At 44.2% G+C, this 17,193-nt stretch overlaps 1 protein-coding gene across 2 annotated transcripts in view; it reads right to left on the bottom strand.

The window, feature by feature from the left end:
- GALNT10 (polypeptide N-acetylgalactosaminyltransferase 10) overlaps positions 1-17,193 on the bottom strand; it is a 222,595-nt gene that overhangs the window by 113,472 nt on the left and 91,930 nt on the right. For both annotated transcript variants that reach the window (XM_032263772.1, XM_032263773.1), the window contains 2 exons: positions 6,670-6,772; positions 3,292-3,430 (listed from right to left, as the gene is read on the bottom strand). In XM_032263772.1, the coding sequence (XP_032119663.1) occupies positions 3,292-3,430; positions 6,670-6,772 (242 nt within the window). The remainder of the gene's footprint in view (positions 1-3,291; positions 3,431-6,669; positions 6,773-17,193) is intronic.

Genomic DNA, 17,193 nt, shown 5'->3' with positions numbered 1-17,193 from the left:
AGTAATTAAAAATAAAAAGCAAATATCTAGAAAAAAAGATCTAGTGGTAGTTCTAAAAACTACCCCCATTTCGAAGTGGTGATGAGTGTCCATGCCATTTCAAGGCGTCTGTAGGTGACGTGAAAGTAAATGCTTTCCTTGGGGGACAACATCACAGGGCTTTGTCGTCTACATGCACAAATGAAGGGAACAACAAATTTCAGCTAAAGGTTAATTTTTTTAAAATTCAATGTTTTTCTCATCCAACTTTACAAACTCCCCTGAATTCTAGTCACATCTGTGAATCCCAGGAGTCTTCAATGAAGAAAATGTTTCTCGCCCACCTTGGTCTCCCAAAGTGCTGGGATTACAGTGAAGCCCTGTCTCTACTAAAAATACAAAAATTAGCCGGGTGTGGTAGCGTGCACCTGTAGTCCCAGCTACTCAGGAGGCTGAGGTGGGGGAATTGCTTGAGCTCAGGAGGCAGAGGTTGCAGTGAGCTGAGATCGTGCCACTACACTACTGCGCTCCAGCCTGGGTGATAGAGCAAGACTCTGCCTCAAAAAAAAAAAAAAAAATCTGGGGTTTGACAGTGAAAACCATGAAACAAATGGCAAACCCCATGGGAAAGCACACTGACGCCCCTGCTCTGTTCCCTCACTGTAAGACATCTTTGGAAAAAGGGCTCAATCCTAGATGACAGCACATCTTTTACATCTACAAGGTAGAGACGATCGTAGTAATACCAACCTGAAAGTACTATTCTAGGAACTAAAGTAGGTAATGGGGATGAAGGCATTTTTTTTCTTTTTTTTTTTAAATACTTTAATTTCTGGGGTACATGTGCAGATGGTGCAGGATTGTTACACAGGTATACACATGCCATGGTGGTTTGCTGCATCCATCCCCCCGTCACCGATACTAGGTACGTCTCCTAATGTTATCCCTCCCCAATCTCCCTACTGCCTGCCATCCCTCCCCTAGCACCTCAACCCCCCAACAGACCCCAGTGTATGATGTTCCCCTCCGTGTTCATGCATTCTCATTGTTCAATACCCACCTATGAGTGAGAACATGAAATTTTTGGTTTTCTGTTCTTGAGTCAGTTGGCTAAGAATAATGTTTTCCAGGCCGGGCACGGTGGCTCACGCCTGTAATCCCAGCACTTTGGGAGGCCGAAGCGGGTGGATCACGAGGTCAAGAGATCGAGACCATCCTGGTCAACATGGTGAAACCTCGTCTCTACTAAAAATACAAAAATTCAGCTGGGCATGGTGGCGTGTGCCTGTAATCCCAGCTACTCAGGAGGCTGAGGCAGGAGAATTGCCTGAACCCAGGAGGTGGAGGTTGCGGTGAGCCAAGATCGCGCCGTTGCACTCCACCCTGGGTAACAAGAGCAAAACTCCGTCTCAAAAAAAAAAAAAAAGAATAATGGTTTCCAGCTTGGATGAAGGCATTTTGTAAGTTGCCAAACATGTTAACAAGATGAAGTCTTTAGCACTACATTCTATCGATTGAGTTCTTTTTTATTTATTTATTTATTTTGAGACAGAGTTTCACTCTTGCTGCCCAGGCTGGAGTGCAGTGGAACAATCTCAGCTCATTGCGACCTCTACCTCCCGGGTTCAAGCGATTCTCCTGCCTCAGCCTCCCAAGTAGCTGGGATTATAGGCATGCGCCACCACACCTGGCTAACTTTTATATTTTTAGTAGAGACGGGGTTTTACTAAATTGGCCAGGGTGGTCTTGATCTCTTATGATCCACCTGCCTCGGCCCCCCAAAGTGCTGGGATTACAGGTGTGAGCCTCTGCGCCTGGCTTGATTGAGTTCTTATAGGTGGAAGGATCTTTATGGCTCAGTGCTTAAGTCCATAGATTCCAGAGCCAGACTCCGTGGGTTCAAATTCTGGCTCCATCTCTTTTTAGCTATGTCATCCTATGCAAATGACTTAATCTTTTTGTGCCTCAATTCCTCATCTGTGCAATGGTAATAACAACAGTATCTACCTCACAGGGATTTTGGAAGATTTGACTGAGTTAATATACTTAAAATATCTGGAACAGTGGTTCTCAAATACAAGCATGCATCAGAATCTCCTGGAGGGCTTGTTAAAATGCTGATTGCTGGACCCTTCCCCATAGCTTTGATTCAGTAAATCTGGGCTGGGGTCCAGGAATCTGCCTGTCTACCAAATTCCTAGGTGATGCTGATGTTGCTGGTCTGGGAACAACACTTTGAGAACCGCTGGCTTAGAAAAATGCCAAGCATACAGTAAGCAACTAATAAATGTTAGCTTTTATTATCTTTTCCTGGGCTCTATTTTTTTAGTCCCTGAGCAAAACACTTTATGCTCCAGCGCTACTCAGTACTGCCTTCGTGTGCAAGCAATTTTGAAATCTACTTGCAGTGATTCTCAAAGTGTGGTTCCAAGATAAGCAGCACCAGCACCCCCAGGGAGCCTGTCTGAAATGCAGGTTCTTGGGCCTCCATCCAGACTTACTGAACCAGCAGCTTTGGGGCCTCAATATCCTGTGCCCTAACAACCCTCCAAGTGATTCTAATGCACCTCAAGTTTAAGAACAGCTCTACCAGAAAATCACCATCATCACCACAATGACCCCTTATTGAAAATGTACAGGGAAGCAGGATAGCTTAAGGTCCAGAGTATAATTTTTGGTTAAATGGAGTCTAAGGCCTGGCTCAGCCTGTTAGTCACCTTATGGCCTTAAGTGAGTTATGAATCTCCTTTATGCCCCAATTTTCTTACCATAAAATTGGCATCATTAGATGACCTACCTTACAGCAACCTGAAATGATACAAATAAAGTGTTTGGCACATACCACTGGTTCAAAGAATGTTAGATGCCATTGTTATCATCTTTATAATCATTCTGATATGTCTGCTGTCAATGTGATTAGAGATGGCTTATAACAAAGACACAAATATAAAGAAAGATTAAAAAAAAAAAAAGCAGCAAAAACATCACACAGAAAGTGAACAGAATGAAAGGTGAAAGTCATGACAACTTGTCCTCTGCACTGGGGTCTAAACTTCCCTTCGGCCCAGAGCAACAGGGGAAATGCAGAGGCTACAAAGTTCTAATACCCTGAAAAGAGGAAGGAGGCTGGCTCTTCTGGAGAGACAGTATCATCCTCTACCCCTCACCACTATGAATCTTTGCACAAGTGCCTGTGTAAGAGGAGGGAATCTCCATCAGCAGGGCTCCATGTACCTGCTTCTTTCATTAATTCTCAACAAGAGCCAGGGGTAACATCTTTAGATCTCAGAATTTGAGAGCTATTACACTCACTTTGGGTGCCGGATATCTGGGAGAGAGCGATTCAAGGAGATTTTATCACTGATGTAGATATTAAATCCATTTTCTCGGTACGCCTGATCCACTCTCTCAGCATCGGTCATGGGGTAAGGTCTTCCTTGTTCTCCATTTCCTAGAAGCAAAGAGCAAATTTGATGTGGCTAATGATGTATGGGGGTACTCTATATGGAGTGGGGGAAAAGGATGAAAAATATGATTAAACCACCAAGATAAAACTTGGCTTGGATGTAGAGCATAGCTCAAATTTTTCAGGGGGAAGTGCAAAGAGTGGGAGGGGAGCAAGCATTTATTCAGCCACTTTGCACATCTTGTTCTCAGGTAATCACAGTGGCCCTGTGGGGTGGATATGAGACCCCTTGTTCCATAGAAAGATAATCTGAGACTCAGAAAGTTTATCAAATCAGGAGTATGGATTCCAAAGCCCATGCTTCCCTCACTCTGTCAGGAGCTCCAAAGACCCCTGCCCTTGGAGACCAGTTACTGGACGGCTAGTTCCACCATTTGTGAACTGATCAACCTTGGGCCAAGTCCCACCAACTCTCAGAGCTAAACCTCCCTCCTCTGATACCCACAGCACTCTTGGGAGAGAAAATGAGAGTGGCCTATTTGAAAGTATTTTGTAAACTATAAAACACTTCATAAACATGAGGAAAGGTGATTACTCTAGGTAAGGCCAACTTTATCTGTAAATCAAAATTGGCATAAAAGATAAAAGATGCTTTGATTTTATTTTTGTTTTTAGGCCAGCAAACAAATTAAGATCTGCCTACTCTAAACCAGGAGTGCCAGAAAAGTGTTGCTTTGAGTCATGGATTTGGGTGGGTTAAAGTGGTAGCTTTCCTCCCTGCATAATCCATCTGGAGAAGGAGTCTGACACTTCAGGAAATTTTTCTCTAGGCTCCCAGGGTGCATAGTGGGAATGTCCACATCGACCCCTGCAATAGTAGCTCAAGAATCTGTCATTGGTGAGATCTTGAAGAAATGGCAATAAAACCAGCTGGTTAAAAATCATCTTGCCTTCTGGAGCTTGTGGCCTGAGCAACACCTATTTACTCTGCAAAGTAAACATTGACAAAGTCAGATTGCCAGGAAAGCGCCAGCTGAGAGGCGGAGCCCAAGGGCTCTGACTGCTCCAATCCAGTCAGACAAGAAACAGGACTCCGTCACCTACAGCTTGTAATGCTTCATAAGACATCAGTGATTAGACCCCAGGACAGACACCGCGAGGCACCCAAACACAGTGAGCAGGAGACCAGAAGTGTTTGCTCAGGGAGGGAAGGTTCAGGAGGGCAGTACAGGAGACAAATTCAGAGTTCAGGCCCTGAAGCCGGGCGGAGTGGAGTTCCAAGACCAGCACTACCCATCCACAGCTATGTCATCTTGGGCATGCCTTCAGCCTTTCTGAGTCTCAGATTTTGTCCTTTGTATTAATTAGAATGAGAAGGTTCAATGTGAATGATGTGGCGATTAAGGAGGTAAAGCAGGCAAGATGCCTGGCACATAGCATTTGACAAATGCTGGTTATTCTTCTTCTTAATGTCTCCACTGCTGGTTACTCTTTTCTGGCTGGCTAGCCCAATGTTCTAACAATTCTGGTATGTGGCAAATCAGCTCTTCCCAATCGTTTTCTTTCTTAATTTAAGCAGCACCTGTAATTCCAGCACATTGCGAGGCTGAGGCGGGTGAATCACTTGAGGCCAGGAGTTCGAGACCAGCTTGGCCAACATCGTGAAATCCCGACTCTACTAAAAATACAAAAATTAGCCTGGCATGGTGGCATGGGTCTGTAATCTCAGTTAATTGGGAGGCTGAAACAGGAGAATCACTTAATGGGAGGCAGAGGTTGCAGTAAGCGGAGATTCCACCACTGCATTCCAGACTGGGTGACAGAGCGAGATTCTGTCTCAAAACAAAACAAACAAACAAAAAAGTCAGCACTCATTCCCCCTTTTCATTTTCTGGCATCTCTAGATTTCGTTTCTCATCAGTTAAGTTATTGTGGTAAGCTGGTTTTGTCATAATGTAATTTTAAAAAATCAGTAGTGGTGAGTACCTTTAATGGAGATAAAAAATGATAAAATACTAATACCAATCCCTTATATTTCTATAGTGCTTTCTAGTATTGCAAAGCTACTACATACTCACTGCTCTACTTGGCACACTCACAATAGCATCCTGAGGTTGTCAAAGCAGAAAGCATGAGTCCCACGGACAGATGGAACAACTGAGGGTCCGGGAGTATGGACTTTTATCTGCTGATTAGATGGCTGTAAGTGGCATCAGAGGTGCTCTCCTGATTCCTTAGTCCAGGCTGCCTAGAGCTGATTCTCCACATAATTTCTGTACCATCTTACCCCAACCCTTCCCAACTCTTCAGTGAAAATAGAACTGCTCTCAAGACTAATTAGCCAAAGAAAACTTTAGCTGAAGCCCTCTAAGTTGACTTCAGTCTCATGGCTGCAGTGTTAGGTAGGAAACAACTATGCCCTCCTTCCAGACCTGGGTTCAAATCCCAAGTCTGTCTCTTTCTCTCTGTGCAACAGTGGGCAGATTACCACCCCTCTTAGAGCCACAGGTCTCTTCTTATTAAATGGGCCATAAAGGTTGATTTGAGGTTTCACAGAGGAAATTTCCAAGTACAGAGCACGGATCTTCCTCACTACAGTATAGGGGTTCAATTAATGTTGGTTCTTATTATTACTGCTCCTTGTTTTAGTTGCAATCCCATGTGGCAGAGACATTGCTATCCTATAAAAATAAAATACAAAATAACCTATATGAGGGAGACATTTTCTTTTTTTTTTTTTTGAGACGGAGTTTCACTCTTGTTACCCAGGCTGGAGTGCAATGGCGTGATCTCGGCTCACCGCAACCTCCGCCTCCTGGGTTCAGGCAATTCTCCTGCCTCAGCCTCCTGAGTAGCTGGGATTACAGGCACGCACCACCATGCCCAGCTAATTTTTTGTATTTTTAGTAGAGACGGGGTTTCACCATGTTGACCAGGATGGTCTCGATCTCTTGACCTCGTGATCCACCCGCCTCGGCCTCCCAAAGTGCTGGGATTACAGGCTTGAGCCAGGGAGACATTTTCTATCACCCAATAAAGGTGCAGGCAAATTCCTGCAGGCAGCAGATCTGGTGATGGGAGTGAAGAAAGGGGTCAGCTAACAGGTAAAGAGGGGCATCTGGGAATGGGGGGAAGGTATAGTAGCTGACAGGGAGGGAGCCAAAAGGAGGTCCAGACACCCTGCTAAATACATACATGTATACACACACACACACACACACACACACGCATATGTGCATATGCCCTTCACAGAGCCCACTCATGGCCAATCCTGCCCTCCTTACCTACGCGCTGGGCATCCCTCCGGATGGCGTCCTTGTCATGCCAGTCCTTCAGCTTCTGCCCATCTCCCAAGAAAAACGTCTTCTTTTGCCGACTGTGTGAGCCCTTAAAAAAAGACAAAAACTATGAAAAACAGAAAAGGGCAAATAAGTTCAGTAACACAGACTCAGGAGCTACACTGCCTAAGGGAGTTTTATATTGACCAAATGCCTGACATCCTGTGTTCTTTTCTCCACTCCCTCAGCACACTTTTGTTGGTGTCTTGCCACATGCCAGCTAGGTGTACAAAGGTCAGCAAGATGACAGAAGTGTGGCATCCACCTTTCGGGAACTCTCAAATTGGTGGTGGAGAAAAAAGATGAACACATTATTTTCACCCAAGGGAGAAAGTATACAGTGTGATGCTACCCAACAGAACTATAACATGAGCCACGTATGTAACTTGAAATTTTCTAGTAGCCACATTTTAAAAAGTAGGTGAAATTTTTTTTTTTTTTTCTTTTTGAGACGCAGTTTTGCTCTTGTTACCCAGGCTGGAGTGCAATGGTGCGATCTCGGTTCACCGCAACCTCCGCCTCCTGGGTTCAGGCAATTCTCCTGCCTCAGCCTCCTGAGTAGCTGGGATTACAGGCACGCGCCACCATGCCCAGCTAATTTTTTTTTTTTTTGTAGTTTTAGCAGAGACGGGGTTTCACCATGTTGACCAGGATGGTCTTGATCTCTTGACCTCGTGATCCACCTGCCTTGGCCTCCCAAAGTGCTGGGATTACAGGCGTGAGCCACCGTGCCTGGCCAAAATTTTTTAAATAATGTACTCTACCTAAAATATTACCACTTCAACATGGAATCAATGTAATAAATTGATTAAGGTATTTTATATTCTTATTTTTTTTGATGGGGCGGAAGACAAGGTCTCACTCTATTGCCCAGGCTAGGGTGCCGTGGCATGATCATGGCTTACTGTAGCCTTGAACTCCTGGGCTCAAATGATTCTCCCTCCTCAACCTCCTGAGTAGGTGGGACTACAGATACATGTGACCATATTGGCTAATTATTTTTTGTAGCAATGGGGTCACACTATGTTACCCAGGCTGGTCTCGAACTCCTGGGCTCAAGCTATCCTCCCATCTCAGCCTCCCAAAGTGCTGGGATTACAGGCATGAGCCACCATGCCTGACCTACATTCTTTTTTTGTACTGCCTTTGAAATCCAGTGTGTATTTTACCCTTGCGTTCATCTCAATTCAGACCCATGTCAAGTGCTCAACAGTTGCATGTGGCTAATGGCTACATATTGGATAGGGCAGGGGCTCAGAGAATGCACTACATGAGTTCAGTTCCAGTGGGGATGTTGGAAACAAGAGCTTGGAGTCACAAAGAAAATGAGTACTCAAAAAAAGGACTTCTCAGCAAGGCAAATTTACTTTTGCAGAAGGGTGCTGCTCACACTTTTGGCTGCTACAAGAGCACACTGAACAAAAGAGGGAAGGGGTTTTTATCCCTAACACAGTCTGTTTTTGTGTCCTATCCCCATTGGCTGCAGTTCAACATGCAATCTAAGCTGACCCAATTGGCTACTGTTTAAAATTGGATATGGCTAATTACGCAGGAAGGGAAAGGCTATCCATTATGGTACAAGGCATGTCTGGGCATGTCAGGGCATGCCAAAGGTAGGAAGGGTAGTTTTGGCAGGAACAACAGTACAGATAGGGTAGCTAAGGGTGAAGGGGACTCTTTTCAAACAAGGAACAGATGTAGGTCACAGATTAGGACTGGTGGGAGGAGGCGTTTATGAAGTGGGTAACTAGGAGCAGGAAAGTATAAATAAGTTGATCTTAAGGACAAAGAACAAGGAAGTTAAACAAGCTGAACCTTTGAAGAGGAACTTACTGCATCTAACAGGGAGACATGGAGAATGTTTCATGGACCTGAGAACATTTGGGCAGGGACTCAGACAGACCAACAGAGAGCCAGGCAAGACAAACATCCTGGGCATTGACTTGTGAGGTTTGGGTGGAGAGAGCAAAGCTGTGTGTGGCCCAAGAAGAAGCAGTGCTGCAAGCATGAGCAGAAGGCAGGTCCTGGTCATCTCTATGGTCCGGAGGGCCCAGTCCCAAAGAGAGTGAACATGTGGCAAATAGGCATGGATTGTATGAACAAGCAATTAAATGGCTGGGAAAAAAAAAAAAATATATATATATATATATATATGTATACACAGCAACCCCAAGAGAGCAGCCCCCAGGGGCTGGGCTCTGACATTTACCTGGGGAGGTGAGCCCATCCTCATGGGCCCATTACGAAGCAGTTTCCCTAATTAAGGAGGCTGCATTCCAGTGTCTGGGGTCAGCAGAAGGAACCTGATACTTTTTCAAGCTAATAGTCAAATCTAAAGGCCAAGTAATGCCGCACCACACAGCTATTTACATATCTTCTATGTTCATGTAAATACTTTCTGAATCACCTTGCCCATTAAAAATCTTGCAGACTTGTTCTTGCCACCGTGGCAGGCAGAATCCAATAGTCCTATGTCCTATATAATTAACTTCAAAGGCCCTGATGTGTGGTGTGCTGGGCATTAGTGCTAACAAGAAGCCCCCATGAATAAAATCATCCCTGAGCTTGTTTATTAAGCCTCTGGTTGATCCTTGTTAGCAGGTTTTCCACAATGGCTCAACATCTTTATAACAGCTCTAGTAATAATAACAATCCTTTGTATTCTCTCTCATATAGACTTCTCAGAATTCCAAGAAGATAATTCTGAAAGTTGGTGTGCTACATGTCTTGGTTAGAGAGGGCGAAAACTAAGGCTGCATGCTTTCAACAATTCTCAGGGTTCTTAGAAATCACAGAAGCTGAGCTGGAAGGTCCTTATGGAACCATCTAATCAGTTCAGGATACAGTTCTACAGGAAGGGCCCCCCCAGCACTGCCTTGGGAAGAGGAAGGCTGAGAGTAGGGGCTTGCTCTGCCCGCTCTTCAATCAGAGCAGCAACATATCTGTTTTATGTATTGGGGTTCCCTGTGGGATTTCATTTGAAGACAGTTCTTCTAAAAATAAATAGATATCAAATCTCCTATACAAGCAAACAAACATATTTGGAAGCTGAGCTAAGACCACTTTCCTATACCACAGACAGAGAAACCAAGTGTTGGGGTAGGCCAGGAATCTACCCAAGGTAATATTCTGTTTCTGTGATGTGAGGGTTATCAGTTAGGGGCTAGTTAGCTCTCCTTTCTCCAGCCCTCCTTCCCAATCTCTTTTTCCTCTTCTGCTGCCACAGCCTGGAAACTTTGGTTGATTACTTCAGCTCACTGATGGGACTAGAGGCTCTGCAAACTGAGGCTCCTTTAATGGAAGGCACAAAACTAAAGCCATGGTGCTCAAAGTGTCGTACCTGAAGGGGACAGGATGGGCAGCACCTGGGAACTTGTCAGAAATGCAAATTCCCAGGGTCACACCCTAGACCTCTAGAAGCAGAAGCTCTGGGGGTAGGGCCCAGCAATGCGTGTTTTCGCAAGCCCTCCAAGAGATTCTGATACATGCTCAAGTTTGAGAACTTCTGGTCTACAATGAAGCCGATGATAATCCTGCCTGTTCTGTGTTGGTCACATCAAGTTGAGCAGATGATGATCATAGAAGGTTGCAAGACGCTGAGGCCTGTGGGCCAAATGTGGTCACTGGCAAACAAGCTGGTGGCTTTCAAGTTGCTTGTTGTTTTATCTTGTTTTTCTTAATTCTAGTGTGAAAACAGGGAGATTTCATATAGTTTTATCAAGATTTTTGGCTTCTCTTGAAAACCTAAAAGATATGCCAGTACTGGGCTGACTTCCCTCAGTTCGACAGCTGGGCTGTTTGGATGGGGCATGTCTTCCCAGTTTGCCACAGTCCCTACCAATCCTTCTTGCATTTCACCTGCCCCTCATCACTCATTTGTGTTACCTGCCTGGCCCTGGTGAGTTTGAAACAAGCTGGGATATTCAGGAATGTATCCTGGTTGGGAAATATTAGAAACTGTGAGGACTAGGAGATAAGAAGCCCTGAAGTTATTTTGAGAGAAGTTATTTGGTTCCATGAGTCCTAAGGCTACACTGAGGGCCAATGGTAGATGTTACTGAACGACTGAGGGGCCTCAGACAGAGAAGAAATTCCAAAAGTTGGGTTGCTGCTAGGATGAAACAAGACCATTTGGAAAAAGATATTAAAAGTGGCCAGGAATAGAAAGATTGAGCAGGATGTGAAGGAGAAGAATCAAGTGCAGGGCTGGGACTAGTGCTTCTCAAATTTTAATATGCAGGAGAATCACATGGGGATCTTGTTAATGCTGTTTCTGGTACAGGAGGTCTGGGGTGGGGCCTGGTATTCTGTGTTTCTAACAAGAACCCAGATGATGTTGATACCGCTGGTCCAGAAAAGACACTTTAAGTAGCAAGGGTTAGGCAACCTTTAAAGGGCACTTCAAGAGCCTAAATTCCATGAAAGGTGCTATTTCCTCTATAAGCTTGTGAAAGTCTTCCTATGCTACCGGGAATGGGGTACAGGAATAAATCTTACTGCTTTGACCTCACAGAAGTAAGTTCCTAGAATCATGTTCTCAAAATGAAATGCTAGATTGCTAAACTGATAGCATTGAGAATTAAGGCTCCAAAATCCTGGGAGTTTCATAACTAACTCCACTGTCTTTGCCTTATGATGTACACTGCTCCCTCTATCCCTCCTTCCCAGAGTCTGCAGAGATGAACTATGCTGTTTTAGGTCTCATTGGTTCTTATATCTTCCCTAACCCAGGAGGACTCCGAAGTCTGCTGACACAGGGAGTTCTACATGTATAAGCACGCAGCTGCTAGAATCCTCAACCACTTCAGCTAAGTGGCTGCTCAGAGACAATTAGTCTACCTCCACTCATCTTACAGATAAAAGAACTGAAGTCCAAACAAGCCAAACTACCCAACCAAGGCCTCACAGCAGGCAAGAAGATAAAAACCATGTCCTTTGACTCCCAAGCTAGTTCTTAATGGGAAAGAACCCTTGAGAGTGACCTTGCACAAGCCAGAGGAGTCACTGGTACCTCAGTTTTCCCACCTGGAAAATGGAGATAGCACTACCTGCCCAAAAGGTGCTTTCAGATGAACTGAGACAATCACAAACAGTATAGCCTGAGCATTTTCATAATTTACACATGGATTGTGAACAGTGACTTCTTTAGGATTTTAAGAATCTATTGTAAATTGACATCTCACCAAATGATGTAGATATAGAACTCAAATTTTACTGTATAGGTTAAAAAGTATTCCGGTAATAGGTCTGAGTCTTCATTAGGGTGGAAAACTAGTTTCAGTCTTAAAATTATAGAGTTGGCCAGTTGTGGTGGCTCACACCCGTAATCCCAGCAATTTGGAAGGCTGAGGTGGGTGGATCATCTGAGGCTGGAAGTCCAAGATCAGCCTAGCCAACATGGTGAAACCCCAATTCTACTAAAAATAAAAATAAAAAAAATTAGTCGACTGTTGTGGTGCACCCCTATAATCCCAGCTACCTGGGAGGCTGAGACAGTAGAATCACTTGAACCCAGGAAGCAGAGGTTGCCGTGAGCTGTGATTTTACCACTGCATTCCAGCCTGGGCAACAAAGTGAGACTCCATCTCAAAAACAACAACAACAAAATTACAGAGTACATGGAGCCCAAAAATCCCTAAGAATCCTATCCAAAAACCTTAACAGAAATTGTGGTCAACTTCAGGTGGTTTAGGAGTCTCTGAGGATAATTCACGGAATTCCTAGAGATAGTGGAGATTAAGAAACCCCAGATCATCTGGACTATCACCAAATGTTTACGGACACCTACTCTGTACAAAACAGTGTGCCAGGCACCAGGGATGCAGGTGTGATAGCACAGAGACCGTGTAGGCCTAATAAGGTTTACAGAAAGATCAGTCTCTCTCAAAACGTGGTTCTTGGAGAACCTGGGCCCTAATTATAGATGCAAATTCCATCCTGAACCTACTAAGTCAAAGTATCTACAGATAGGAGTCCAGGAAGATGTCTTTTTTTAGGAAACACATTCTCCATGTGCTTCTCAATCACAACAATGTTGGAAGACCTTTTGTCTAAATCCAGCTGCCTCATTTTACAGATATGGAATCTGAGGCTAACACAGTAGAACAGACTTGCCCTAAATCCTACAGCTTGTCAGCCCAAGGACCAAACCAGAGCTCACAGTTCTCTCCCTGAAATAGACTGTAAGCTTCTTGAAGGCAGGGGCATTATGCCACTGCACATTCCTAGGCCAATATCTGACTCATCGTAGGCCCTTGAAAAATACCAGCTGAATGAATGAATGAATGGTCATCAGTGGGTTGGGTAGTCTAGTTTAATGACTCAGAACATTCTGGTTCCAGAGTTAGAAAAACCTAGGTTTTAGTTCCTGGGCAGGTAGACCCTAGTTTCCCTGACTGATAAATAGAGAAAACTAACAGAATAAGAGTATCTGTTGAGAGGATTAACTGAGTCAATCTGAGACAAAGTGTCTCAGTGTTTGGAACAATGTTAGGTCCCCTCCTAGTAAAGGAAAGTTACTATCAATACATTATTTTTAGGGAAAGTTCATGAAAACACGGCATGTTCCAGTGTTTGTGATGGCCATGTTTGGAGGAATAGGAGAGCAAATGGGAATCTAATAAGAAAAACTGTGGGTCCTGCAGAGGCAACCTAACACCTGATTCCATTCAACTGGCTCTTGCTGATAACAGGATTTAGAGTTTCCTCATTAACAGGATGTCACATGCCCACATCGAAACACAGTGTTCTTCAAGGAAAGAAAAAAGTCTTAGTTAATAGCAGCATTCTGTAATAGAAACAAATGCCATAAGACCTTTAACAACAGAAAAGGCAGGAACATTGCTTCTCAAAAGACAGCAATGCTTATGCAATAGCAATCACTTAATATTATGTAAAAGAGCACGTCTGGATTTTTCAATCCAGAGGTAATTTTAAGTTTCTTTAATTCTGTAGGCTCAAAGATTTGTCTACAAAAGCTGTGATTATTTTCCTTCAACAACCATCTTTTGCTACTTTGCTTTCCCTTAGTTTCCAGATGTCCTTTTGCTATGGGAAGCAAAGGGGTAGGAAGAAACATGGCAACAGAAGTAAGGGAGAGTGTGTGGAGGAGACTGGCAGAATCAATGTGAAAATCACATTAAATAATAAATTGAAAATGGATTTTGACTGGCTGCTCTAAATAACTGCTTCTGGTATCTGCATGCTTTTACTTAACATTCCACTAAAAGAATCGATTAGTGTTCAAACAGACACACACACACACACACACACACACACACACACACACACACACGCACACACACACACACACACACACGGAAGTTTAATCTTTGTTTAATCACTATTTAGCAGGCCTGGCAGCCTTTGGAAGTAGGAAAGAATGGTGGTGAAGCAAGCCAACTATATTCTGCTCAAGAAGGAAGATTTGTTAAAGTGCATACTCTAATCCCAAGACTGCAGACTTGGCAAAGAGCATCTCTGGCCCAGCTGGCTAGAGTCTCCAAAACAATGGAAGGGCTGTATGCTCTCAAACTGCAATGCTGGAAGGAAAGCTCAGCAGGTCATTTGCTTCATCCACAATCTGAGGCTGTGTTAGAGACCAGATTCTACTGCAAATTTTAGGATGGCTTCCCCCCATCTTCCTCTCAAAGAACCCTGCCATGGCAATGAAATGACTTTGCTCTGAGGTTTAAAAAACTATATAATTTCAAACATTTGTTTATCTACCATGTAGATTAATAAACTTCCCCCCCCACATGCACACACACTCTCTCTCACACACACACACACACACTCTCTCTCTCTCTCTCTCACACATACACACACACAAACCTATAACATAATGCCTTGAAAGCTGTACAGATAAATCCGATCGGTATTTACAAAAGCCAAAAATTAAATTCTACCTGGGATGATCGGGGAAGAATTCCTACAGAAGTAGAGTTTTTGTCAGGAACCTGAGAGGAGTAGGATTTTAACTGGTAGCAGTTGAGGGGTGGGGGTTGGGGGTGGAATCCAGCTAGAGGGAAAGTCTGTGGAAAGAATGGGAGTTAGAAGGTTAAGGATGTATTTACTTAATGGCAAGGGGCCTGATTTGGCTGGAGTGAGTAGGATGCAAAAGAGAGTCACGAGCAATAAGACCAGGATGTCTGGACCGGAATTAGAGGGCCTTACATTTGAGCTGCTTGGCAGGTGGCAGCCACATAAGTCTTTGAGCAAGGAACAGGCTGAAGTAGAGCTCCAAGCATAAAATATGTTACTACCTCTCCACTTTCAATTAATCTCAGAATCCTCCTCTTCCCATGGGAAATGCAAAGAGAAAGATGATTTTTGTTTTCGTTCAGAGAAAATGTCCCCTTTTCATAGGCTGAGAACCATTCCATTCTGGCACCCCACAGTCAGATTTAAGTGAGGCTGACCTAACCCTAGCCCCTACCCAGTAAGCTGCTGTTTTGAGAAAACGTAACGTTCACTATAACCAGGACCAAGTTGTATGAGAAAACAATCAACCCTAAATGGCACTATTTATGAATGGAAGGAGACACTACAACCCAGCAACCAGGAGACTAGGTCTGCTGGGCCCACGCCAGGCAAGTCCTGCTGTTCCAATCAGGAATCGGGCTGTGTCCGTCATCCCTGCTCCAGTAACTCCATTGTCTCAACACCAGGATGTTGGAATCTGAAATCTGGCCCTTCCCTAAGAGGGGAAGGTCGCTCATAGACAGGAGCCGTTGTTTCAAAAGGCTGATCCTGTGTTTCCAAGGACAGAACCATACCAACCCTCCAATTCCTTTGTTTGGTGTAGATGGCTCTAGAAAAGGTCATTTGCTACATAAGGTGTGAAAGCTCATTAAAAGACTTCTTAAACAGCAGGGAGAAAAAAACAGCCAAGATCTTTTGGAATGTCTGTTAACTAAAGGGCAAATATAACCTTCAGTAGCTTTTCCCTTCCATTCTAAAAGAACAATTTCAACACTTTCTTCAGAGTAAGTACCCAAATGTTTTATCACTGGGTGAAAAAACCAAATGGACTCTGATTGATAATTTGATAATGTTCATCTGAGTCTCTTACCTATCAACCCATCTGTCCATCTGTCTGTCTGTCCATCTATCCATCAACTTAAGTGTATGACAAACACAAGCACAAGTCAGGTCTTGCACTAGGTGCTGAGGATACACTGGTGAGGCAAACGAAAAGGGGCCCCTCCTCTCATAGAGCTTACAGAGAAGTATGTGTGGTGGTGCGGCGGGGGCAGGGGTGGGGGGGAGTAGACTTTCATCCAAAAGTACAGGTAAATTTTAAAAAGCTACAGTGGCAGGCCATAAAAGGGGGGTACATGGTACAAAGAGAGTCCCTTTCTTTCAGATCAGATCGGGAGGATCTAATCCAGATTGCAAGGCTTTCTTGAAGAAATTGGATTAGGAGTTAACTCAGAAGAAAGAGGAGTACAGAGCATTCCAGACAGAGGGAAAAGTAAAGACATACAAAGACCCTGTGGCTGAGCAAACATGAATCATAGGAGGGCCTGAAAGAGCAGTGTGTGTGGTACACAGAGAAGCAGGGAAAGTCTGGTAGGAATGACAGGAGGGCAAGGGGGAAGATTCTGTTTTTCCTCCAGGAGCGTTTGGAAATACAAGTGTTTTATATGAGGAGGTAATAAGATCAGGTGGCATTTGGAAAACTCTCTTGTAACCGAGTGGAAAGGGATTAGGAGGCCAAGAGGAGGAGTAGAGGCCGGGAAGGAGGCTATCACAGTGGTGCAGGCAGAGATAATGACAGCTTGTGCTGAGAAGGCCGAAGTGGGGATGGATACACACAGATTTTTTTAAAAAGTAGGGTTACTAGGGTCCTGTGGGCTTGAGTCAAGAAATGTGGCCTGAGAACTTGGACAGTCAGATGAGAAGTTCATCTGTAAGGTCCAGATATCCATAGTACCACAGATGCAGACAGGACCCACCTGGGACCTGAGCCCACTTCTCCCCTCACCTAGCCTGGTGTCTGTTTCATCACATTACTTTACAGTTTCAATATTGTCCACAGAAAGCCAAGTCAGGAAATCAGACCTAATGAGATTGGGTTCTATATCTGTTTCACCTTCAAGAATTCAGTGACACATAGTCAAGAACAGAGAAATCCTAGCGGGGTGGTGGCGAGCCTCCCATGCTCATGCTGAGTGTGCCTGTGCCCTCACAGTGTCCCTGGAGGCCCCAGTTCTCTCTGGCCCCTGGGAGTGTGAGCGCTCTGTGCTAAGGGAGCCTACTGTAGGAAGACAAGTATTTTCATTACCACAGAAGGCACTGTGATTACTTCAACCAAAGAAGCAGTCACTGGTGTTTATGCTGGAGTTACAACTGCCTAAACCAGACTCTTGAGAGGTGGTGTGTCTTCATATTCCACGGGCGATTGTCCAGGGTGATTTTGATTTTGTGTTATTTTCACCTTAAGTGGTGAGTTTATTATAGCCTAAC

Source organism: Sapajus apella, unplaced genomic scaffold (genome assembly GCF_009761245.1).
Source record: "Sapajus apella isolate SASKATOON/1434 unplaced genomic scaffold, GSC_monkey_1.0 scaffold138, whole genome shotgun sequence".
In the NCBI taxonomy this organism is placed as follows: Eukaryota; Metazoa; Chordata; class Mammalia; order Primates; family Cebidae; genus Sapajus; species Sapajus apella.
The sequence above is the reverse complement of the archived record's forward strand: the minus strand, read 5'-3'. Positions and strand labels throughout refer to the sequence as shown.